At 39.0% G+C, this 26,105-nt stretch overlaps 1 protein-coding gene across 8 annotated transcripts in view; it reads left to right on the forward strand.

Moving 5' to 3' along the window:
* sulf1 (sulfatase 1) overlaps window positions 1-20,817 on the forward strand; it is a 96,204-nt gene extending 75,387 nt beyond the window's left edge. For 4 of the 8 annotated variants that reach the window (XM_053227981.1, XM_053227982.1, XM_053227983.1 and 1 more), the window contains 15 exons: window positions 231-400; window positions 2,714-2,864; window positions 2,937-3,112; window positions 3,235-3,363; window positions 3,683-3,739; window positions 4,948-5,083; window positions 7,784-7,994; window positions 8,672-8,927; window positions 10,086-10,182; window positions 10,587-10,681; window positions 12,120-12,197; window positions 13,608-13,780; window positions 13,925-14,067; window positions 15,079-15,202; window positions 18,891-20,817. In XM_053227981.1, the coding sequence (XP_053083956.1) occupies window positions 231-400; window positions 2,714-2,864; window positions 2,937-3,112; window positions 3,235-3,363; window positions 3,683-3,739; window positions 4,948-5,083; window positions 7,784-7,994; window positions 8,672-8,927; window positions 10,086-10,182; window positions 10,587-10,681; window positions 12,120-12,197; window positions 13,608-13,780; window positions 13,925-14,067; window positions 15,079-15,202; window positions 18,891-19,687 (2,793 nt within the window). In that variant the 3' untranslated portion in view covers window positions 19,688-20,817. Of the gene's footprint in view, window positions 1-230; window positions 401-2,713; window positions 2,865-2,936; window positions 3,113-3,234; window positions 3,364-3,682; window positions 3,740-4,947; window positions 5,084-7,783; window positions 7,995-8,671; window positions 8,928-10,085; window positions 10,183-10,586; window positions 10,682-12,119; window positions 12,198-13,607; window positions 13,781-13,924; window positions 14,068-15,078; window positions 15,203-17,250; window positions 17,285-18,847 lie in introns of all 8 variants that reach the window. The other 4 variants (XM_053227989.1, XM_053227987.1, XM_053227986.1 and 1 more) reach the window with 4 other exon arrangements.
* Window positions 20,818-26,105: the final 5,288 nt, after the last annotated feature.

A 26,105-nucleotide genomic window follows, 5' to 3' on the forward strand; every position in this document is an offset into this window, starting at 1 on the left:
CAGTGTCATGTTCGATTATGTGCTGCAGCATCACACTGTGCCTCCCAGAGCAAACACACTTGGCTTGAGGCTACCAGGTCTTGTTACAGTTCTAAGTAATGCAGTTAATTTATTCATTCATTCAGGGAGTTGGCTTTACATTTATTCTTCTAAGCAATCGTAATGTTTACAATTTGTTTCTAAATAATGTTCTTTTTTTTTTTTAAACATGCGTCTTTCACTCCTCCCAGGACTACTTCACAGATCTGATCACCAACGACAGCATCAACTTCTTCCGCATGTCAAAGCGCATGTACCCGCACCGGCCAGTTATGATGGTGATCAGTCACGCGGCACCCCACGGTCCAGAAGATTCGGCGCCCCAGTATGCAGAGTTCTTCCCCAATGCCTCCCAGCACATGTGAGTCCAAAGCGTTCTGAGACAACCACTGAACCCAGTGTTCTGTCTTCTGAATGCATGTCCAGTCTCCTGAAATAAGCAGTCTTCCTGGCAGTAGTTTTGTTGAGTCTAGATATTTTTAATGTTTTGTACATTTTATGGTAATAGATTATGTGCAAGACAAAGCCTGTTTTTCTGGGGAACAGTAGAGTGAGCTGAATGATTGTCATGTAAATGCTATGATAATTTGTCTTGCAGGTAAATGTTGCGGAAGTTTTTGTTTTCCTCAATGGGACTCATATCTCAAATATGTTATTAAAAGGAGACTTTTCATCTCAGGGTGATGACAAGAGTGAAATGCTGCTCTAGCAAATGACTTTAGCACTATGAACTTGAAATGATTTATAATCCAAGTATACTTTTGGCACATGCGAACGGGACGAGCAGAGGAGGAGATATTTTATGGACCACTGCTCTAGTGCCAAGCCAACGATCAGCTTGCTTATCTATCATCAGAACTGAGATACTTTTTTGGCTAAGTTCCTTTCCGACATGGAGAGCCATGACAACGGGCCAGCTATGTCATATTTGCTAGCATCCCAACTATCCTACAACCCCAATAAGGACAGGATTGCACTTCTATTTATCATTGTTTTCACTGTTGTTTACCCTATTATTTCACCTTCAACTCTGGCAGGACTTCCTGACCCCCGACATATCAATCAGTCCATCCATTCACCATGTGCCTTCTGGGGTGTGTGGAATGCATTGTTTCTTTTCCAAGCACCCTTTCATGGGGTCATTAATATATTTTTAGCATGAGCTCATGATTGGGAATAGATGAGGAAGGCCCCTGGGTTTGCTATGACTGGCATATTTTTGTGTTGCTGAGAATCTTGCCAACGGAACAAGGAGGCAGATGGCAGGCAAAATGTAACACTTAGGAATAAATGTGCTGCCATTTGACTCCTCAAATCCATAACAGTCAAGTAGACCTGACAAGCGTCTGCCGCATTTGGTGTTGAATGTAAATTAACAATTCATTCATCAAGAGACAGCAATAGGTATAAACATGCCAAGCAAAGTTGCTGATCTCCTTGCGCCAGCTACGACTGAGAAGCTTTGCAAGCATGTGCATATTTCATTGGCTTGGTAACCAGAACATTACCTAATCTGAAATGCCTTGCTACTTGGGTCCAGCTGGAAATCAAAGTGTTTGCACCGTGAAAAGCAAAAGGGATTGTTGATCTCATTAGCAAAAGAATTTTCAAATGAATCGCGTTCTCTGTGCGCTGTAATCTAACAGTAACCCCCAGTAATTCACATACTTGCAGCATTCTTGCTATTTTCATAATGGCACTAAATGCCAGACTTTCAATGAAGTGGGTTTGCTGTTTGAACACAATACAGGACATCACCTAACAGGCCTCTTAACGCTAATACTACACTCATAGAAAAAGGGGTTCATGAGGGTTCTTTGGATTGTCTTTACTTCCTAAATGGATTCTACTTGGAACTTTCTCTGAAAGACTGCTGTAGAACCTTTAAGCGGTCCCCCAGATGGACAAAAATATGAATAATTTTTTTTTTTTTTGTCTAAGACTCCTGGCTTATGTGAAATACCTAAGGTAAGACCTTTGCAAATTAGGCTTTCCTGATTTCCACACTGCTACATTGAGTCTGGTGGTATCAAGCAACCTGCTGCTTGGAGAATAGATCAACAAGGGAAAAAAGGTCTGAAACGTGGAGGTTAGAAGGTGCTTGGTTATATATCTAGCTCTTTTTTTTTTTTTTTTTAGAAAGGCCGATACACTTGTTTCTTGATTGGTTTCTTAAAAAAAACAAAGATTATCAAAGTCCTTCAGTGTGGAGGTGCAAATCTGACCACACAAACAAGCCTGTGACTTGTTGACTCCTTTTTGATCCATTTTTACTTTCTCACTTGCTTGCCCATGTTTATTTCCCCACTCGTAAGTGCAAATGACTTGCAGTTTGCATCCTAGAGCTCGTCACAAACCTTACTTTCAGTGCCGGAGCCTGCAGGGCTATTAATTTTCTTAAGCATGTGCCAACCCTCAAACTATTTCTCCTTTCCAAGTCAGCCAAGGACTCTTAACTCAAAGGGAGAAGAGATTGTTCCCAGGTTCTGCAAAAAATAATACCTAGCAGGGAGAATGAACTGATTTTCTTGAGCAAATTGTAGGGCTCATGACCCATGAGTGATGTCTGCAAACAATTTACCCACCACACAGACTAACGTTCACCTGTGAAAAGGCAAGAAGGTGTATGTCACGCTCTACGCAGAAATTTAATGTATTGCGCTCCTTTCAACAGCACACCCAGTTACAACTACGCTCCTAACATGGACAAGCACTGGATCATGCAGTACACGGGCCCTATGAAGCCCATCCACATGGAGTTCACTAACTTCCTTCAGAGGAAACGACTGCAGACTCTGATGTCCGTAGATGACTCTGTGGAAAAGGTTAGTCTTTGACATTTTTATGGAAATTTGTGAAAAATGTTTGGCACTACAGAGTACTGTCTATATCTTCAGATATACAATGCACTAGTGGACACAGGCGAGTTGGACAACACCTACATCATCTATACAGCAGACCATGGTTACCACATTGGACAGTTTGGTCTGGTCAAGGGGAAGTCAATGCCATACGACTTTGATATAAGAGTCCCGTTCTTTGTGAGGGGGCCAAATGTGGAACCTGGAACCAGGTGAGTTGAAATTTAATTGAATTTTATCAAATTTGGGACTAGATGAGGGCTGCAGAGTGTTCTGATACATAATCCTTTAAGTTAGCTACATTTTTTTAAGATGATGTTTCTGGATCCCGCAGGAACAATCACCTTGTTTTAAACATTGATCTGGCGCCTACGATCCTGGACATCGCAGGCCTGGATACTCCTTCAGATATGGACGGCAAGTCCATCCTGAAGCTTCTGGAGCAGGAGAAGTCTAACAATAGGTATGCGTAGTATAAAGTATGGTGTTCCATACCCATCCGTGCAAAAATGGCAATAATACAGAGGCACCATCGTTTGCAATATATACACTTGAGCAAGAATCTGTGAACATTTGGAACTTATTTGTGAAGTGTTTGCTACATCAGTGTGGTGCTCGTGAGTTATCTTCATGCCTGTTTGATTATGTTAAATAGATTATGTAAAGGATTCAGAAATATGTTGAACTTTAAAACAAATTTCTCTGAGAGGCTGTGAATGGCACCGTTCCACATGAGTTTTCCATATAAATTTGCTAAAGCTGTTTGGATTTTTGTTTTTCAGATTCAAACTGAACCGCAAACCTAAGGTCTGGAGAGACACATTCCTTGTGGAGAGAGGGTAAACTTGTTATCCATTTCTGTTCTCAATTATCTGTGCATTGTCATATGAACAGCATGTCAAAGTACTGTAGATAAAGTTATTGATTTCATACTTGGAATATGACTGATTATTGAGAATGGGGTTAGTTGGAGTTTGGGAATGGCACTTCCAGTGATTAAATCTACTCGCTACACTCGTCAGATGTGTTACAGTAACTCTGCAACACAAACACACCCTCCCCTAGGCACTAACTGTATCCTATTACGTGCGGAATGAAAAGTTTTCATTTGATAGCTTAGACACTTCAGATATTTCTCAGGGTTCCAGTGAGCGGAGCAAGAAACACAGCAGAGCTATCAGATGCACCCTGCAGTTTCTCCTTACCCCAAGGCAACTCTCTCAGCTGTCACTCCACCATGACGTTACTACTAGAAGAGTATAAGAATGTGCTGTGGTTGATTTTATTACTCCTTATGTATTGCATGGTGAGCTGACCCAGCTCTGGGGAGTGCCTGTGAAATGCGAAACTCCTAAGTGCAGCGATCCCATCAATCTCATTGCGTGTTTCCCCTCACTATGCGTGCATAACGAGCACATGGTGAGAAGCTCATGGTCCCCTGCAGTTCATCTTTGTCCACTTGTGACTTGGGAAGGTTTTCGGCAGCAGAGCAATAATAGAGAGAGCCGCTGATCATTGCTGGCTGCCCGTCATGTGATGAAACGACCGCTGTGCATAAAATCAGACCCGTAGTGCTTTTGCAAGCTGCCCATGACAGTCCCCAGGTTAATGAATCGTGAGATTAGTATTTTAACCACTTCATTAATCTGATGTAATAAAATGCTGCACTGATCCGCCTGAGCTCCATTTATGGCCGCGGTCTCCAACCAGATGGTCGGTTTATTGTTTGGTTTTATTTTTGTTTTGGTTTGCGTAGCTATGTAAAATGACCTGGAGCATGGTCGGGCCAAGATTAAATGCAGCACCTCAGTGCTGAGAGACAGATTTATTCAGTGTCAAGAGGCCAGAGCGGTTATTTCTGTGGGCTCTGACTGAGAGGAGAGGCTATAGGATGAGAGTAATGTAGAGAGGTGAGAGAGCTTGACTTGGCACAGTTGACTGAGACTGACCCGGGCATGGTGACCAGGCTATTCTGGCACCCAAAACCTCAGTGTAGCAGCCAGAACGAGCCTACAGCAGAGCTCACGAAGCCTTCCTGTCTTTCCAGCAAAATTCTGCGCAAGAAAGAAGAGACCACGAGCAGCGTGAGCACAGCGCATACCAACAGTCTGCCCAAGTACAAGAAGGTCAAAGAGGCATGCCAGCAGGCCGAGTTTCAGACGCCCTGTGAACAGCCTGGACAGGTATGTGTTTTTTACTCCCATTTTCTCTACTACACTGATAGTTTGTAACTCCACTGGTTCTGTGCTCACCACATTCACCTTGGTGATTTTATTAATTTGCACTGCTTCAAAACAGCACCTTTTCCTCCATCCAAAAGGTAGTGTTCACAGCACTCAGTCTCCTGAGTTGTTGTATTGTAATTCAAGCTGCCATTTACAGCTATTGAAGTGTAATTAGAAATTGGTGTGCTTAGCAAGAGAAACTAATTCCCTTGTAGTTCCTCTTTCATCATTGGCCTATTAACCAGCATGCAGCACGCCTGCTCCGCTAACCCTCAGCAGCATGGTGGCAAATTGCAGCAGAACAATACAAATTGTAACAATTTCAGGTAGCATTAAAACACAGCCTGGATTTCCAGGGCAGTGTTAATGCGAACCAGGTTGGCTTTTATAGCTCAGTTAAGTGTTGCCTCTAACACCCAGTCTGGGAATTTGATTAAAAACAAAAAAAGTTTCTCTGAAGGGGTTCTGGGTTTGGGTGTGAGTGTGCAAACTGTGCAGACATACAGTATACACACACACACACACACACACACACACACACACACACACGCAGGTATAGGCGCTCCAGTCTAAGGAGGAGTGGAAAAGTAACTCTACTGTGTGTCTGGAGAATATCTACCCTTTATAATTATTGGCACCCTTGTTTGTTTTTGTTTTTTAAAAGGATATGGGAAAAAATTATTCGTGGTTAATTATCTTAATATCATATTACTATACTTTTTCCATTGTTATGGTCTATGTGAAGCACATAGACAAAACCTCCGGCATTGAGATCGAGTCTGAGCTTGTGGACAGCTTCTCTTCCTCTCCCTCTCTCGGAGTTCGCTAGGAATGTGACCCGAGCCACAGCTAAAAGCTCTCTAAAAGCAGCAGTAATGGAAGACTTCACCTGATGACTGCTGTCCTCCTCCACTTCCTGTGGTGAAGTCAATGAGGGCTGTGTGTGTGTGTGTGTGTGTGTGTGTGTGCACTCTTAAGTGTGATTTTTGAAAGAGGGGGCTTGTTTGTGTAAGCTCCTCCTGGTGTGGTTGTGTAGTGTGTGAGAGTTTCTTTCAGTTCTTGTGACTTGGATGCCTGGTTAGTTTGAGCAAATTTGCATTTCTCTGTCATTCTGGAGACACTGAGCATGATAGCGTGTGTGCAAGATCCTGCAGAATTGGCCATGCATGACTGTTTGTCTAACTGCTGTTGGAACCAGATCGTGTGAATGTGTGCGTACAAATCTGAGTGCGTAAACAAAGCTCGCATAGTCAGGGTGCGTGTGTGTAAGAAGCGAGGAGGTTCATTTAGCAGGTTCACCTGCCATACAAACAGAAATCCCTGAGCCACTGTTTCTGTCTGTCTGTCTGATCTAACATGAGCATTACCCGCAGGCACAGAAGCAGGAAATCTGAGCACGCCTGTGCCTTTTGTTCAGACACGGTTTCCCACAGCTGGGAGCAAATGTCTGAACTGTGAGAGAGTCCGCGAGAGTGTGTGTTCACCAACTGACACCACCAAATTGGAGATTAGGACCACATTAGCCTCTGGTCTTTTCTTTATGGGAAAGATTTGAAGAGTGGGGCCTCTTGCTATTGCATGTTAGCCGGATAACATTTTTAACAAAAAGAACATTAACGTCTGCTCGTGACATGCACCTTTAATGCTCATTAAAGAGGCCCTTGTGCTCATAATAAATCGGTTAATGCTAGAGATGACGTTCATTCCGCAGCCTTTTGTATTTGTGTCAAAGATATAACATGTGTATAGTATATTAAATTATGTTATACAAGAGAGCCATTCTTGAATCTGATTTGTCAGAAGGTGTTGATTAATTTTCTATTTCATTCCAGCAGCTGTGACAGTAGAGCCAGGTGTAAATCGCAGGGTTTATATTAATGCGCTCATTTGATACGTTATCGTTTCTATGGTTACAGCTTAAACTTGTATGGTCGAAACTCCAAATAGTCTATGTCTAATAGTAAACAAAAATTGTGTGAAAAATTTATAATTCTTAATAAAGCTTTCTGTAAGAAGATGTTAATTTAGCATTTTTGGAAAGAGTCTCTAGTGTCAGCGATTTTGTAACAGCCTAAACTGTGACTTTAAAATTCCCCCCACAAGAACATCTTTTTTTTCCCCTCCTTAATTTTGTCTTATTAACTTCAAGAGAAAGAAAAAATAGAGGACAATGCTGAGGGAACAGCTCATTTTGTTAAATAAATTGACATCCTCATAATAAGTTTTTACAGATTTTTTTTGTTGTGTTTTTTGATGTTTTATTATTCTTACAGTGTCATTTTATGTTTTTTTTTTTTTTTATTTTCATTCTCTCAAAAGTGTAACTGGAAATGACATCTCAATGGCCTGATTTTCTGTTAAAACTATTTAATGGAATTGCTGAAAAATCCTATTATGAAGCTATGAAATTATTTTATAGCGATTTGTTTTTCTTTTTTCGAAAGCCCTTTTCGCCTTGGACTCTACTTGCTCTTGTTAGTGACTTTAAAGGCAGGCTGCTGTCCGTTCAGTTCAGGGTTTAAAGTTTGACAGTGGCTCTTTGCTAGTTCAGAGATTTGAATGTGCAAACTTGCAGTCATTACCACAGATACTTAACCACTGACCTACCACTGATTTTATTCCCTCATTTACTGACATCAGTGCTGCTGTGTTTAACAGAAATGGCACTGCGTAGTGGATGTTGCGGGGAAGTGGCGCCTGCAGAAGTGTAAGGGCAGCCTGAAGGCAGCGTCCAGGAAGAGGGCACGCAGCCTGAGACTGCGCTCCTACAGCGCCCGTGGGAAAGAGTGCCACTGCGAAGACAGAGCGTATAAAGCGGCAAAGAGTGAACGCCGAGCACACAGACACCTCTCACAGAGCAGCAGACAACGTGAGTTAATTTAGACAGCATTACTACTAATACAGAGAGTACACGAATATCAAGTTAGGAGCTTGCTTTTATTGTACAATTTATTATAGCTCTTGCCTTGTGATATATACTGCAGAATTGTTCGAAAGCTGAAAATTTGATGTCTTGGTGCCATCTACTGGGTACAACACGCATGACCAACTAAGTAGATATTTGATTCTGTAAAAGTTGATGTTGTTCAGTAAGGTCCAAAAGACTGAGTACAACTCCGAGACAGTGTCAGTTGCTTAATATAGTTTTTCATTTCTCTAACCATATCACATAGATATTCATCAGCATAAGTTTAAATAAACTGTCATTATTGACTAATGGCAGTATGCACAACAAAAGAACCAGTCTTTTTTGTATTCTTTGTTGAAAATATGACAATTTTAAGCAAATGATATGCAATTTATTATATTTCAGCTGAATAAAAGTGATTTGTCTGAGCTTCAGTGGCTTTTGCCTTGTAAATATTAATATAAACTGAGTAACATTTTTCATTGGTTCTTGACAATTTACTCACTTTTCTATTTATGTACATTAAATTCAAATATTAAGTCATATATTTGCTGAAGACATTTTTCTACAAAAATGTCTTGAAATGAATATCACTACTACTCGTAACGCAACAAATCCGTGTGTCATTCGTGCACCAGGTTACAGGCCGCGTTTCGTCCACACTCGGCACGCACGCTCGCTTTCAGTGGAGTTCGAGGGTGAGATTTACGCCGTGGACCTGCAGGAGGATGACAAGCTGGCTGCAGAGCCCCGGCCGATCAGCAAGCGCCATTACGAGCCCGATACCTCCTTTGACCCTGACTTTAATCTGGAGTCGGATGATGCTTCAGAGGAGATGCTGGCTGATGATACTAATGCTGTCGGCTACCCCAATTCACTCAAAGTCACACACAAGTAAGAAGAACACTTCTTACTTCTTAAGATTTCATTACAGCTGCTTTCTCATAACAACTCTTAAAGAAATAGTCCTGAATTTTTCAGCCTAGTTTCTAATATACGCATCCATAGTGTATTCCCACAAACCATAATTTAAATGTTCCCCTGCATTTACTTTAAACATGTATAATGTCAACATTTACAATATTTGACTACTGGGACAATGTAGAGGTTTAAGGCTATTCTTTCTCATAATCATACTGTAGTGGGAAAATAGCATGATTAACCAGTTATTTTATGTTCAGTGAAAAATTGCGTTCAATTTCGCATATCGTTTCATTCCCTGTACCTGTTTCTAATCTCTGTTCAATAGTGTGAACAAAGTTAACACTACAACCATGACAATTTAGCAGTACGGCTCTTATGATGAGACAGACATGAGAGAAACTCTTCCCAAAGCTGTTCTCATGGCAGTTTATTCAACGTTCCTACAATGCAGTAAAAAAAACTGTGGTTATTTTTTATTTTATGCTGTCTCTGAGGTTGTGTGGTATTCATGCACTTGAAAAAGTAATCTCTGAAAATACAGATTTAGAGCTTAATGTGCGAGGACCTTGACTAAACAATTGACCAAATTCAAGACATGTCCTTAGACTTCTATTACGAGTAAGTTATAATGGAATATAAGAATATAACTGATTTCCTGTGACAGTTCCTGTCTCAATGCTGGGAAATGTGTCTCGATAGTGCAGATGCCGTTGATGGAGGTTAGGTTAACAAACACTGGCGTACGCTTTCAAAAACACTATTATGAAGAAATTGCGTGCATAACAGTTCTTAATGTGTAATTAAAATGCTATTGTGAGCCTCTGTCTAAAGTTTCACTCTATTATAGCTGTCATGCAGACGAGATTTAGCTAGTGGGTAGGAATCGGATATGATTAAATTAAGAAGAAAATTTGTTAAAAGTTAAAAAAGTTAAAATTGATATAAAAAACTAGTCACCTGAGGGCTATGATTACTTTAACATCTCTGACAGTGATCTGTACTACTCAGGGTATCATATTTTTGTGTTCTGTATTGTATGGTATGTTAACAGGCAAGATGTACTTGCTGTATGTTATGTATATGTATGTTTCTGTTCCTCTCACTAATTGCTGGAACGCTGTCTGACAGATGCTACATCCTGCTGAATGACACCGTGCGCTGTGAAAGAGAGATCTATCAGTCTTCCAAAGCCTGGAAAGATCACAAGAGTTTCGTCGACCAGGAGGTAAGCAGTTACAGGTTGAACTCCTCAGCAAAAGCTCATGTGAATTTAATGTCCAAATTAAAGTCTGGACCAGTAGATTAGTAATAGCATGCCGTACCACTTGTGTACACTCGAAAGAAGTTGAGGTGCAGCAGTGTTTCAGTTCATCTTTGCACTTTTCACAAAGTTTAGAATTAATGACTGCGAGTGAGGGGCCACAGCTGGAGTAGGACTTAATGTTGGAAATAAAGCCAGGGTCTGATTTAAGTAGGAATGTGGGGATGTCGTACCCCAGGTTTAAACAAGTCAAAAAAATATGTCTTTATTGTAAAACTGTTACTTCTCAATAATTTTTTTTATAATAGTGGCAAAATTGGCTGTACAGAGCAAAAGTTTTTTCTTTTTTATCTTTTCAATTATCACAGATCGAGCTGCTCCAGGATAAGATGAAAAAGTTACGAGAAGTCCGCGGGCACCTGAAAAGCAGAAAGCCAGATGAGTGTGACTGTGGAAAGAAAAGGTTTGTCCTAATTACACTCGCTGCCTCTTTTCAGTTTCTTATCCGAGCCAACGTCAATAATCCGTCACTCTCCATGTACAAGTCCCTCCGCAAGTTTACTGAGTGCTAACTGGAATTCAGAGTGACCGTATGAGACGGGTGCTGATGGAGCGTTAGGATTACCATGACACGGTGCCTTTGAGAATTTCCCTTCCGCTCCATGCTGCTGCGGGTTGTTTCCTCCGAGTGGTTAAGTCACTATTTGCCGCGACAGCCGATTCATTGCCGTTTGTTGAGTGATTGGCCGTCACGCCGCCTCCAATCCTCTCGAGTGCACTTTCCGTCTCTGACTGATGGTGATGGATCATTTTTCAAACTGCAGATCCAAGAGCAGCAATGCACTTCTTATGAGTGCGTATGGGTGTAATGGCTTTCAAGTGTAATAATAGTTGTGGGAGAGACGGCTCTGCTCTGCCTCTGAGCTCATTTTTATATTCAGCACAGAAACCTGCGCCACTCTGGTTAATCACATTTTTTTTGCTTGTTCATCTCAGACTCCTAGTAACATTATGCTGGTCATAATGTACAGACATGAAGTAATAATCTTAAAATAATGGGGATTTATAGGAAGTGTATTTAAAATTGCATTAATCTGAACTGGCTTGCCTTGAGTTTTAATTTCTTGTCCGTGTTCTCAAGATATGTCCAGTAGTATTTAACTGCAAATCCACAGACCAACAAGTTGAAGCCTTTAGTTGCACAATAGAAGCCCCTGTTTGAGCAAAATTAAATTCCATAGAAAAGGAATTGCATTGTGTAACATTAGCAATAATCATTTAAGATATATCTTACATAAAATTAGCTTTCTGACAAAAAGATGTCCTCTGTTTTTCTTTTTCTTTTCATATGGTTGTAAAAAGCTCTTAAATAGCTTTTAAATATAGCAATGAAAGGATTCTGCGTCAGAGTGAAAAGCTATCAGATGTGAAATAATGTGAAATGCAATGCACACACTGTATTGCTTTTCATTAGTGAAGTACTGAATAGCAAAAACTTAAAAAGTCTAAAACATAGTACAGTTTCTCATTCTTAATTTGCGCCGACATCAGAGCATTCCAACACTAAGAAGACGAGATCTTTTTGAGTGGAAATTGGTTAAAAGACTTTATATGGGTTTTTCCAGCTTGGAGCTCAGACTTTTTGGAATTGACTTGGCTAAATTTCACTGCTAGCTGACTTGGCTATCATTAGCTAGCTAACTAACATTATAATATAAGATTAAGGCAGAACTTTTATGAAAGATGTAAAGATATTGTAACAGTCATTAACATTAATAGAGACAGTGCTGAATCGTTGCCACCCAGTCATTGGTGTTGAGGCTTCCGTTTGGCTAGAAGAGGGTTTGGTCTGTGGGGCTGCAGCCAGATTTCACTCGCTGTTCTCTCTCTATCAAACACAGCTACTATAGCAAAGAGAAAGAGGACAGAAACAAACCGGAGAGGGTGAAGAGCAGGAATGGCCGTCTCCATCCCTTTAAGTGAGTCTCTTTCCTGCCTGTGTGTTGTATGTGTGAGGTGTCTGTGTCCCCGTCACTCTCTGTAAACAATACTGGCTCCATGTTGCACTAAATCAGGTGTCTTGCATGTAGTGTTATGGGTTAACTTGTTGCTGCATTTTTTTCATCTTGTGTGAATCTCCAACACAGTGGTGAGGATCCTGCAGTCATTTGGTGCATCGATTGTGCACGTGCTCAGAAATCAACACGTCCGCATGGTCCAGTTCCAACATAAATAGTGGCGGCAGTATAGCACCATGTGATGCTGGGTCCACAACTCAATAACAAACCGATGATGTGTGCTTAATTGCATATTTATATACTACTCTAGACTTTTATTGAGTACCATCACTAACAGTTTTCCTATTACAGTTATTTCAAAACCTCTTAAACCTACCATAAGGTCTGCTTTGAGTACCAGTCTTCTGGATTTTCTAGATGAGTAAATATTTTTGAATGTATGATGAGGGTTTGTGATTTGAGACGCAGATCATGACAACAATCACACCGACGGCAGAAAGTTTGAAAGAGAAATGGATTTTACTTTTTAATGTTACTGTGCATGAAATTGATGAACAGTTGGATTTGGAAACCAGACGGACTGAGATGTTTTGGCTCTGGCATGCCATCTAGTGGATGCCACTTTTAATCCTCTAGAGGTACATAAGATGCACAAATGAGTATGAGAACAATGTCGCTCACATAGCAGTAAATACGTAACAGTTTACTAAGTAAATGTTTAGCATGGATGAACATGATGAGTAGAATGTTTCTTCATGTTTCCGTAACCCCAAGCCACTTCCAGACGACTTTGATATGGAGAAGCTAATTGTGTGCTTTACTAGTTGAAAATCACATTGTTTTAGCCTTTTAAATTTCTTTCCAAAACGTAAAGAATTGTGTTGCTCCACCGGTAATAGAAATGTGGCAAAATTCTAAATTATTGAAAATATTCAAGCAGCACATCTTTCTTTTCATTTAAATCAGGACTGTTGGTGCTTTGTGTTGGTAGTGAGATAGTTCAGGAGCTAGCTGAACTAGCATTAGTTAGCTACATGTACAAACTACTAGGAGTTTAAGATAAATGTAGTCATTGTTTTAATATTTTCAACTAATGTATTTATGCTTGATTTTATGAGCTGAAACGCAGATCTATACAATAAGCTTCCTGTCTGGAAGCCAGCCGTTGCCTCAGGAGGGTGACGAGTAATAGGTGCACAGCGGTGACTTTAAATGCCAGTGACAGGTTTAGAGAAATGTCCTACTTGAAAAGATCACATTCTCTGTTCATCATGCTGTAAAAGACCAGATATATGAGCACAGGTGACAAATCCTGGATGTTGCAGCAACGTTCACGAAGATAAAGATCTAGATGTCTTGTGTGTTCTGCAGAGAAACGGTGCAGGAGGTGGACAGCAAGGCCCAGCTCTATAACGAGATCCGTCGAAGGAAGAAAGAGAGGAAAGAGAGGAAGAGGCAGAGGAAGGGAGACGACTGTAGCCTGCCTGGTCTCACCTGCTTCACCCACAACAACGACCACTGGCAGACCGCCCCCTTCTGGAACCGTACGGAAAGAATGCACTTATGTTTTAATGCTTTTAAAGAGACAGAGCATTCCAGTGCTAGGACATTTCTGAATATCAGTCAGTTTCCTTCCAGTATACTGTGTTTGGCAGTAGGCTTAATCAAATTTGGATTTGTTTGTACAGTGGGAGGTTTCTGTGCCTGCACCAGTTCCAATAACAACACATACTGGTGTCTGAGGACCATAAATGAAACCCACAACACGCTCTTCTGCGAGTTTGCAACTGGATTCCTGGAGTACTTCGATCTGAACAGTGACCCTTACCAGGTGAGTCGTTCAATTCTAACATCAACAATTTTATTAAATACATAAATATGGTCTTAGCAAATACTGTTCAAAAAAATTTTTTTTTTTTTTACACACTGTGAAGACAGTCTTAACAAAAAGGTTTTTACAGAAGATTTTAAGATTTAAGATTTCTTTATTATTTAATAAAAAAAAATACCATGCACCATTTCCAGTAATGTAAATCCAGCAATAATCAACATTCTGAAAAATTTCTCTGGAATAACCTTCTAATTAGGGATAGGAATGAACATGTAAATTTTCATAAATGCAGGTCAATTAGAAACTGAGCTTTTTGATCTTAGATTCTTAGAGAAATGATTCTGAGGAAAACTTTTTTTTTTTTTAATACAGCATGTTTCCATTCTAGTTAGTGTAGTTTATAAGCTTTATGAATGTGATCATAATGACACATGAACTGACACATACATGTATAAGGAAACAAACTTTTCAGATGTATGTGTATGTATGTGTGTGTGTATATGTATGTGTATATATATATATATATATATATGTTCAAAGTTGCTAAGTTTCAAATAATGGTGATCATGAGTGGACATGAAATAGGGCTCCTGAGTAACATAAGAGCGAAGCATTTGCCCTATTGTTGGGAGATTGAGTTTAAATAGCATTTTCCTCTCAGTGTGTTACGCTGCCCTGTGACGCAGAGGTTTGAAAAGGTGCAAGAGGAAGCATGTCTTAGCCTTCACCCGTTACAGTTTCTGTCGTATGATAGGGGATATACACACACACACACACACACACACGCAAGAACTTATTTGCATATTGCATGCATTTAAGTAATATAAGTAATCTTGCAATAGTAATTAACAAACAATATATTGTGCGATCTACCTATGTTCAAAACCACATATCCACTACATACATAGTAAATATAGTATGTCATGTATGGTTCATATGGTGGCAGGTCATTTTGACATACCTTGCTGTTTTGAATATAACCTGAGTGAGAGGACGCTTGTGTGTTTGCAGTTGAGCAATGCGGTTTACACGGTGGATCGAGACGTCCTGAACCAGCTCCATCTGCAGCTGATGGAGTTGAGGAGCTGCCAGGGCCACAAGCAGTGCAACCCCAGACCCAAAAGCACAGACACAGGTATCAGTCTTTTTCGCTCTCGGCTTTAAAAACATGCTGGACCTTTAGGCTAAGACACAAAGTTCTTGTGACAAATATCATCATGCTCATATTTGACACAAAGTTCTTTTTTTTTTTTTTTTTTTTTATTTATTATTATTTGGCACTCTGTATGTTCCAGCATGTTTTAATTGTTGTGCACCATTTCTGTGTATTGCATGATGCATGACAATCTGACTATATCTGTATATAGTTGTGGGTTCTGACACCATGTTCTTCCCACCTGTACACCTACCTCCATAATAATTCCCCTCTTAATCCCTCAGGAAGCAGAGCACTGATGCGCCATGTTTTACATTTCTCTCTCTTTCCAGATGTATAGCCAGCATTCACATCAGCAGTGAAATAATAATTTTGTCATTTTCATTTCTTTTTGAGGCTTGTTCAAACTTCATAAATGTGTAAAACATTCAAAAGGTTTCTAAAATATTTCTAAAGATCTCAACTTGACCCTACCTTTTCTTGTACTGTATTTATTCTAAGAGTGGAATTAAAGTGCTTTACAGTTAGGAAAATATATTTGTAAGCCTCCCTATTTCTACATAACCACCAAGCATTTCAGTGATCTACAGCCTAAGACACTGGAATTGATTTGGGTTAACCAATCATTTTAACTGTTGGGTATTTTTCTAAAGGGATGGCTGATATATCACTCAGGCAGTCAGTAAATCTTCCAAAAACACTAGCCATGTGTAGTGTAAGTGTCCAAGCAACACAAGATCTCTCATAAAAATGATCCTCATATACAAACTGCATGTTGTTTAGTAGGTGAATTTATTATGTGAGGAATAAAACACTTGGGGTGGTGCTGTTATAGGAAAATAATCAATGACTCCACCCCAAAGTGTGTTATTCCTCTTTATACCACAGCAGTTTACCAAAGATTTTTTTAAATTAATCAAAGGATAACATGACGTCATCCATTTTATTCATTTAGAGTTACATTTAATATCTATGAAACAAGTTAGTTCCTGTTATCACTTACGTTATAGCAGCTTTGAATAGTCTTTCCCTCAACCGGCTCTTTTATTCTCTCTCTTGAAGTTAACAAGAAAAAAAATGTAGCTTGTCATGTTACCAAGAAAAGCTAAAAAGCACAAATTCCTCTTTACAAAGCTCTGACACTGGAGACTCCTTCCATTAATGTTAAATAAACATCTCCTTGCAAAAAAAAAAAAAAAAAAACTTCCATATAATCAATTTTTCTTTAAAAAAAAAAACTGTTATTTAACATTCACCATGCAAATCCTTGTGAAAGTTGTTGCTATAGAAATGATAATATATTAGAATGAGCACATTAATATAAATCTGTGATTTGAGTTACAGCCACTGTCAGTTCTGCTGTTATTGACAGTTAATAAGCACCTTCTGACCAATCAGAATCACGAATTCAGTGGCGCTGTGGTATAAAGTGAATATAATAATGGGTTAGCTGGAAAAATACGTTTGCAGAATTTTCCACTTATCTGAAATGTGGTAGCACAGGCAGGAGATGTCTAGTGCTGACATTTATTTCGAGCTACGGGGCCAGTGGAAGTCTATTTCAGCCAAAAATCTTTTCTGTAAATATCTGCCTCCAGTTTTTCAGTAGTGTTCCACAGACCCGTGACACAGTGTGAAATTTATTTACAAATGAGAGTACATGGCTTAACAAGGTTATGTGGTGACGCATCTCTGTGCAAAACTAAATTAGCAAATTTAGTTGATCGATTACATTTGGCAGGAATGGAAAATTGTGTAAACTGTTTACTTAAGTGTGTCTTTTCTTGTGCAGCTTAAAACTAGTCTGTTTATCACATTTTCTTACGTATAGAGACATTTGTCCTGTAATCTTTTTCTCAGACGCTTGATTCTTCTGACTGTGTCTTATCTAACAGGGTTTCTCTTTAAGGGTTCAATGCTGCGCATGCAGAACTACAGCATCAGTGTCTCTTATCTTTTTCTTTTTTTTTCCTCCCCCATCCATGATTGACACATTAACATTTGATTGCTTTTATTTTCCTGATCAGGGAGTAAAGATGGAGGAAGCTCTGATCCACACAGGTATCCACCTTTTTTGATTTCATCCATGCCTTGTTTCCATATAACTGCATGGGCCAGCTCATTTCCACTAATCCACTAGGACGCATCGAGCTAAACGTTTGTGTGCATGCTGGGATTTGTGCTAATAAGATTAATTCAAGCGGTTAATTCCAACAGTACATTTTCACAAATCAGCAATGAAATGAAAGATATGAATATATTAACGTCTTGTATATCAGCCCAACTGGTTTTTACTTTTTACTTACAGTGCGAGCAAAACTTTATGTTCAAACGTTTGTAGAAACTCATTGGTAAGATTTCATAGCCAGGAATGAATGAAGCTCAGTCGAGATTTTAACCTCGTCACTAAAGCTGCTTGAACAAATATCACTGCAGATCTTTAGCCATTCTCACTGGCTTTATGTTTATAACTGTATGTAGTAAAAAAAAATAATAATAATAATTGTTAAAATTGAAAAATTGTTAGAAATTAGAAAGATTTTCTTCTAAAATTCTAGGGGACACAGTAGGTTAAGTTTGTACGTTAAATTTCTCCTCTTAGCCCCCAATAAGTTTAAGTACAAATATATTTCTATGCGTCGTGATGGAAACATTATAAATATACATGGTTCATCAGTTGTCTTTAAAATTCAGTTATATGCATTAATGTTATTTGTTCCTCTAAATAAAGGTAGAAAATAGGTAGCCTGAAGTTACTACTATGCAACCTTGTATTTATTCTCTTAAATATGATGCTACCAAAAGAATTGATTGCAAAGTCTGAAACTGAAACCAATTATTACACACATTGAATCCAGCATTTTCCAACATTCTTTATTTTTGTGGAGATCCGCTGTCTCTCTATTCTTTTTGTTTTCACTTTAAAATTTTTTTTCCTTTTTCTTGACCCGTCGTCTTTTTGGCTTTACCTGCTTACCAGGCAACAGCAGCATCGAAAGTGGTCAAAGTTGAGGAGGCCAAGCCTTTCATCCCTGTGAGTCTCAAAGAGTCTGAAACGTTCTCTCCATACTCATCCCACCTAGTCGTCCATACTGTTTACACACCAGAACCTAGATACAGTTCAGTGCTGATACGGCGTGGCTTTGCTGCCCGTGTCTGGTAGTCCAGCGATACTGCCTGATCTGCTTTGGGGAATCCTTGCTCCATCGAGGCCGTGCACCTTTCCCTAATTCGCTGACTTGCAGATTTCCATTTTCTTGCATTCTTCTGTATATATTTGTGGGGACCTTCCCATTTTCATTCATTCATTCCAGGTTACCTGGACTCTACTTTTCAAGCTCCAAAAAGGCATTTATACATTTTGTTGTGTTTTTGACAATCCTCAATTTGTAGGGATTTTATCCATCTGTGTGTTCAGGCCATCGAGATCTTCTGGTTATCTGCCAATTTGATGTCTTTCAGTGCTTATTGCTTTAGATGGTAGTGGCTTTTATGCAAAATGTTGCCATCATGTTGTTCTGCACTAATTTATTCGCTCCATTATAATTTTTCGAGGCCATGCATGGCTGCATGTTTTAGACACCATCCAAACTTGTGCTCCAAAGAGCTTTTTCTCTCCCTCAGATTTGGCTGACCGTGTCACCCTGTTCTCCTTCCCTCCCTCCAGCACACAACCTGCATGGGGCGGGCGCCGACCTTAAGCTGCCCAACTTCACTGAGGACGCCAACTGGCAAGGACTGGCACAACTGTACAGCGTGAACGAGAGTCTGTTTGAGCACAGACACGACTACAGTCCCAGCCTGGAAGACTGGGCCAACTTTGCGAAGGATGTAGATAGTATGTTTGCACTGCTGAGCAATTTAAAGAAACTGAACCAAACTGAGACGCTGGAGCCATGGGCAGACCTGGGGTCGGGGGCCGGGGATCTGGAGGAGTCCAGTGGTGCAGGAGTTGCTGAGCAAGTGGTGCTCACTGTAGGACCTCAAAAACCTACCCCCATGACCCCTCTGACTCCTCAGTGGACCCATAAATCAGCCAATGATCTCCCAGAAGGACTTCCTACTAAACCTTCGGACCATGCCTCAAACCGTTGGGAAGACTTGAGGCCTCAGAACCTGCAGAACGTGCTGGACCGAGAGGACTTGAGCTTCAGCGGGAATGGACTCACCGAGCTCGAAACGCGCCATGATTTTCTGTTCGGCAGCTCCACCTTGGAGACAGAGCAAGATCTCAGTAGAACAAGAGGAGAAAAAGGAGGACATATTACAGAAACTGAGGAGGAGGAAGACATCTTTGAGGCCCAGATCTACCTACCAGCCATGCTTCCATCCCAAGCAGAGGAGACAACCATATCCCAGCCTCCTCTACAAAATCTCCATATGATCCATGTCCAAGTGCCCCATGACCCTCAGGACCCAGAAGGCAGTGGTCTCCCAATTTCCCCCTCCAGCACATTGCTCTGAGGGAAAAAAAAAATGACCTGAAGCCATTTATGCTTAGAGACACTAAGTGCTGGAGCTCAGAGATTGGGCTAAATATTGTATTATGAGACATAATTTTATTGTTTTTTGTTTTTTTTTTTTTTTTACTGGTGCTTTCATTTATTAGAAATCAGTGTTATGTGTTTTGTAAGATATGCCTATATATATATATATATATATATATATATATATATATATATATATATATATATTTAGAGATCAAGAACCTTAATGCAGCTTAAATGTTGGGTTTATGTAAATTTCAAGTAGAGAACACCAGCAACACAGAGCTGTAATGTATTTTTGTAAAGGATCACAAGTTCTGTTGGTGAAACCATTGCACTCAGACATAAAAGAACCACAAAAAAAAGCATGGTGAAATGGTGAAAGGTTTAATGCACTTTCTCAAAGACTGACCATCTTAACAGTACATGGAGGACACCAGGCTTTAACCTGAGAGCACAGAACAACCAGAAAGACTCTACAATATTATCTAAAATATATCTAAAATACTCCTGGATAAGGAGGTTACAGTCCTAAAGTCCAGATTTTTTCCATTGCCCTTATTTTTAAAATACTATTCAGATTTTTATGCATTAGTAATTGTCTAGAAGAAGGTGTTTGTTTTCTGTTTAATTGCACAACACAACATTTAGGTTTACAGTATTACACCCTGCTTGAGCACATTTTTTTAGTCACGTTGTTGAGAGATTATAAGGTGAAACTGGTTCATGGGAATGGTTTTGGTTCATTCCGCAGCTGTATTTAGTTTACATATAATGCATACACATGCACACGAGCACGTTCACAAGATTTTCTGAACCAGCAGTACATCAGCCTGGGATATTAGCAGATCAGAGGAAACTCTGGCCGTTGTGAACCTACAATCAGAACCAAGTGCTGCTCTGTGTCCGTACTCGTCCTCTCGCTCTTTATTTTGGAAACAGAAAAATGTCTGATTTTTATGGCTGAGGTAAAATATGTTGATCTCTGGACTGGTTATACTGAAATGCATAAAATGCTGTTTTTTTTTAATCCATTGGAGGTGTTGAAACAATTCTGGCTTCTGGAAAGCCAAGAAGCTGTTATGAAATAAACCTTTGTCAAACCTGGTTGCCATATATATTTTTTGTTGTTCAAATTAAACTTCCTCTAACTGCATCTTTCCATCTGCTTAATAAATCACTCTGGAGGTTATAAAAACAATGTGGCTTTTACCACAACAGTAATCCTTTCTTAGGCACTGATTTTCTTTCCTTTCTGGGACTTAGAGACTATTTATAGGCAGAAATGAAGCCAGTACCCATAGTTCATGCAGGAATCTGCTGTTCTGATCAATGTCTTTCTTGGCCTGAATAGTTTTTCCCAATACAGGATGATTAAAAAATGTTAGGACTTACGACAATAAAACGTTAGGTTACTCAATCTGGTTACTCAATCTGGTAGACAGTTTACCAAAAATTAAGGAAAGATGTTGGCGGTAATTGATAGCATTTTTCAAATTTGGTGTTAAATCATGTTACTGGATTCGGTTCTCGTCTCTCTTTTGATCTTTCATCTTTCGTTTCTCCCTGTGTTTTTTTTTCTCTGTCCATGTTGTGGACGGTGATCAATATTTTCAATAGCGAGTTACTACTGAGAGTGTAACTTGGTCTAAGACAAAGCTCAGTCTCTGCCAAAAAGCTGGTTCATTATTCTCCAAAACTAATTCTTCATCCAATTTCACTGTGTGGTCTTTCATTGGGAATCTTTAAAGAGGGACCTCTTTAAAGACGTAGGTTGTGGATTACAGAATGAAGAAGGTAAGGATAAACGACAGAACAACAATTGCAGCTCTAATCAGTATGGAGTGATGGATCACCACTGCAAAGTCCTTAACCACGAAGGAAACACAGTGTGTCCACAGGAATGGTGTACAAATCTGTGGCAGATCCATGATCATGATTAATAGTTCAGCAAAGCAGGCACTTAATGCCGAGAACAAGTGATTCTGCAGCATTCAGGAGCTCACTGTATGAAAATAAAGCGGCTTGTCCATATTTGTGTTGTGACTCTTGCATTAAGATGAATGAAATGGCAGCACAACCCCAAGTGTTTTATCCCTTACTTACAGGACAAAGCTCTTGTTAGGTGTGTGAGCACTGCTGTAACTGAGCTTACAGCTGGGTGCAAAAATTTGCATCACCCACTGTTTTTGAAGAGGGGTGGGGAATTAGTCTGTGGAAAAAGAATTCCAGCAAGTTAAACATGACATCTGGGTGAATCCTGCAACAAGACGACAATCCAAAATATAAATCAACCGAAAATTAAAGAAGGCACTGTATGATAGAGTTATATCATGTCACAATGACTGAGATGATCCAAAATGCTGCTCACAGGTTAGGAAAGAAGTTTGAGACAGTTACACAAACAAAGAATATGCATACAATTTATTAGAGAATAACAACACAACATTTAACTATTTTTATAACTTATGGATTTAAAAAGCCATTACTATCGGTTTCTCTCAGCTCTGTCAAAAACAAATGATACATTTACTTACAAAGTGCTTTTCATTTTAGTTCCAGTATATATTTGTGTAAATGACCCCATGTCAAAAAAAAATGGCAGGAAAGTGCTCTCTGCCAGTACAGTAGATAAAACGTGATTAAAGTGCCCTCTCGGGTGCCCTTTACAGAGGAGAACATGTGATGACGTCCTAATGGGTGCCATTCGAGTGGAATGAAATACAGTGCCCTATAGGCTCTCCTACATGCAAGAAAATGAGATAAAGTGTTCTCTGTGTGAGATAATGTGCCTCTATAGTAGGAAAAATATGAATTAATGCCCTCCAGGTCCTCCCTCCCCCTCTCCCAGTTCACCACATGTATGATGTGCCATTTTTAATAGTTTTTTTTTCTCCCCTGCCCGTCAGCCATGAACATGATGGGCCGTGATGGACAGCCTGTGTCCACTAAAAGATACATCATTATTAAAATAATACTATCATAATATATATAGATTCATAACCCATCATTATTAAAGTTATAATAATTATTATTAAGTTCATATCTGTGATGGATTGGTGTCCCATCCAGGGTGTATTCCTGCATCACACCCAGTATTCCTGGGGTAGACTCCAGAGCCACAGTGACGCTGACCAGCATAAAGCAGCTCCTGAAAGTGAGTGAGTGAGAATGAGTGATTCATTTATTAGCTGATTTGATTGGTACCTTGAATTGAGTGATTTTAAGCCAAACCTCAATAACTCAAAAACAAGTAGAGTATAAATAATGTCTACTTGGACCTTCTTTGTTTTCAAAGACTATCCCTCAATTGACCAGGGATTTTGCGTTTAAGAAATCTGAACCTATCCATCAGCAAAAAATGTGATATTCATATTCATACTGTAGCAGCTTTCATACACAGATGAGCGTGTTTTACATTACATTAACAAAATATAACAAATAGGAATGTTTTTAAAGTACAAAATAAACTACGTAAGAAAGATTAGTGTGTAAGGTGAATAGTATAATTAAACATGAACATGAAACAAATAATAAATGGATCATGGTGAATATATTATTATCGATTCTAATCTAAGATGAGCAGTCTAGAGTTAATGGTTTTACTCAAGGGCCCAGCAGTGACTCCGGCAGTCCTGGCTACTAGTACAAAGCTTTAAACTCTGAGTGAAACTAGGCAAGTGATTGTACCACCAGATGTCACTGTTGGGTCAGAAACATGAGTTTGATGGCTGGTGCAATTGTCCTGTTGTCATTTCAAATGCATTAGGAAAATTAGTCAACTGTAGCTCATAAGTATGGAATCATATAATATTGATATTGTGTGTAAAAAGATATTTTTGGTGTCATACACACATTTATGTTTTCGGAAGTGTGAAAAATAAAATCACATACCATACATGTGAAAAACTGACGTGAAAATAAATTCATTATGTGTAAGAAGATGTGAAACTAAATCATGTCTGAAAGAAATTACATGTGAAAGTAAAAGCACTACATGTGAAAGTGTACATGTGAACAATGTGTGAAATATAAAAATTCACAAATGAATAATCACATGATTTGTGTGACTTTTCTGTAGGAGAAAAACAGTAAATAGCTTTGACCTGATAATCTTGATTAAACCTAACGTGCTGATGTGTAGGAAAGTCCATTTGTAGAGAATATCTTGTGTTAATCTCCTAATTAGTAAAGTGTAGGTGATGTTAGTTAAAGCAGTCTGATTAGTGTGTGTAGTGTAATGTAAAAGCTATTAAACCACGATGCACTCAGCTCTTTCCTCCAGCACATTGTAATTGAAATAAAATGATGATTACAGAGTTAAACTGCAATCCATCAGCTGCAACTAGAGGCTATTTAATCTATAGTGGTTGAGTGGCCAAGTCGGTTACCTGATCTGAACCCGAGTGAGCTGCATTTCACTTGCTAAAGACAGGACTGTGAGCAAAAAGACCTGAAGCAAGCAGGAAGGGAAAACAGCTACATTTCATTAGGGAAAAAAGCCAGCATGAATAAAGAGCATAGACTGAGCCATTGATTGAATAAGATTTGCAAGCACATACTGAATAGGCCAGTTTTATTTAAGATTTTGGCAATTCTGGATAATTACTTTAGACTTTTGAATAGGCCTTGATTCCTATATGGCTTACACCAGTGGCGTAAGCCATATAGGAATTGTTTTTTTTTGTTTTAAACTATTATTTTCTTACAGTGGTGGAAATCACAACCCACAGTTATCATAATTTTTGAGTACTTATAGTTATTAGCCTCCTAAACTCAGTCTAATCCAAACTTCAACAAGTCAAGAACAAGTAGCCTATATATAAGGTCAAGCTGGACCTAATGTGATCTCTTGATCAAAAATTCAGGAAGTAAAAAACACCATAGCTCCAATAAATAGCCAGAATATTATTGTACACATTTAAATAATGAGCTCATTCATGCAATTGTCTAATCAGCCAATCATTTGGCTGCAGCACAATTCATAAAATCATGCAGATACAGGTAAAGAGCTTCAGCTGATGTTCACATCGAACATTAGAATGAGGGAAAACATGGAATCTCAGTGACCTTGGTTTGAGTATTCCAGAAACTCCTGATCTCCTGGGATTTTCATGCACAACTGTATCTAGAGTTTATACTAAATGGTACAAAAAACAGAAAAAATAGCTCAGCAGATGGAAATGCCTTGTAGATGAGAGGTCAGAGAAAAACAGCCAGAGTGGTTTTAGATGACAGGAAAGATGTGGTAACTCAAATAACCACTTGAGTGACCGCTCTTTACAACCGTGGTGAGCAGATAAGCATATCAAAAAAACGCACCATGTTAAACCTTGAGGCAGATGAGCTCATCAGAAGACTACACTGGGTTCCACTCCTATCAGCCTCAACTGACACCTGACATTCTGCATTTTAAAGATATGTTTTCACTTGCATAAGTATGTGTGATTTTTTTTTTTAATATAGGTGAGAGTGGGATCAGTTGCAGCACTATTAATTATTCCAGTGGGCAGTATTGGCACACACTGATGATATGCTAAGCTGAGCAGCTGGCATATCAGATTTCAGGATGTAGTCAGTTGTAACGGTGTTACCAATACAAGTATTTAAGATATTGTACAAAACACAAAAGAGATTCCACTTACTTGGAAAAAAAAGTTTCCTTCCTGGAAAACTGACACAAGGACGAACCTCAAAGACCCGAGCATATCAGTTGTTTTTAATATGATCGATGTATTTGTTTCCGGCGCACACATTGTACACCGGCAGCATAAGAGATTATTTAGCTCATGATTAAATAATTAGCAAAAATATACTTATATCTCTCACAGACTTAATGAATTATGATGTTACAACTGACCACATACCAGTGGATTCAGTTGTAACATGTTGGTTCTGTGATTTAATTGTGTGTGTGTGTGTGTATGTGTGTGTGTGTGTGTGTGTGTGTGAAATTGATATTTGTTTATTATCATTTAGAATATATGTTTGAGAATATTTTACTTCTAAGATTTACAAAATAATGTGGCAAATGTTACAACTGACCCCACTCTCCCCTGTATATTCACAGAGCTTCTTTCATGTTTTATGTTTTCATAAATGACATGAAATCATGTATACACTCAGTATGAAGAAGAAGAAGAAGAAGAAGCATCCTAACAAAAACAATAGGGTTCCAGCATCTGAGGTGCTTGGACCCCTAAATATATGTTTGTTTGTTTTTTTTTGTTTTTTTTATTATTTCAAATTATTATTATTATTATTATTATTATTATTATTATTATTATTTTATTTATTTATTTATTTATTTATTTATTTATTTGGTAAAGTTATGATACTGATACTCTTGTGTGTTTGGGTAGGCTATCAGCTTGAAGTGCCTCGTTTTGGGTGAT

The sequence above is a fragment of the Pangasianodon hypophthalmus genome, chromosome 22 (assembly GCF_027358585.1).
Source record: "Pangasianodon hypophthalmus isolate fPanHyp1 chromosome 22, fPanHyp1.pri, whole genome shotgun sequence".
NCBI lineage: Eukaryota > Metazoa > Chordata > Actinopteri > Siluriformes > Pangasiidae > Pangasianodon > Pangasianodon hypophthalmus.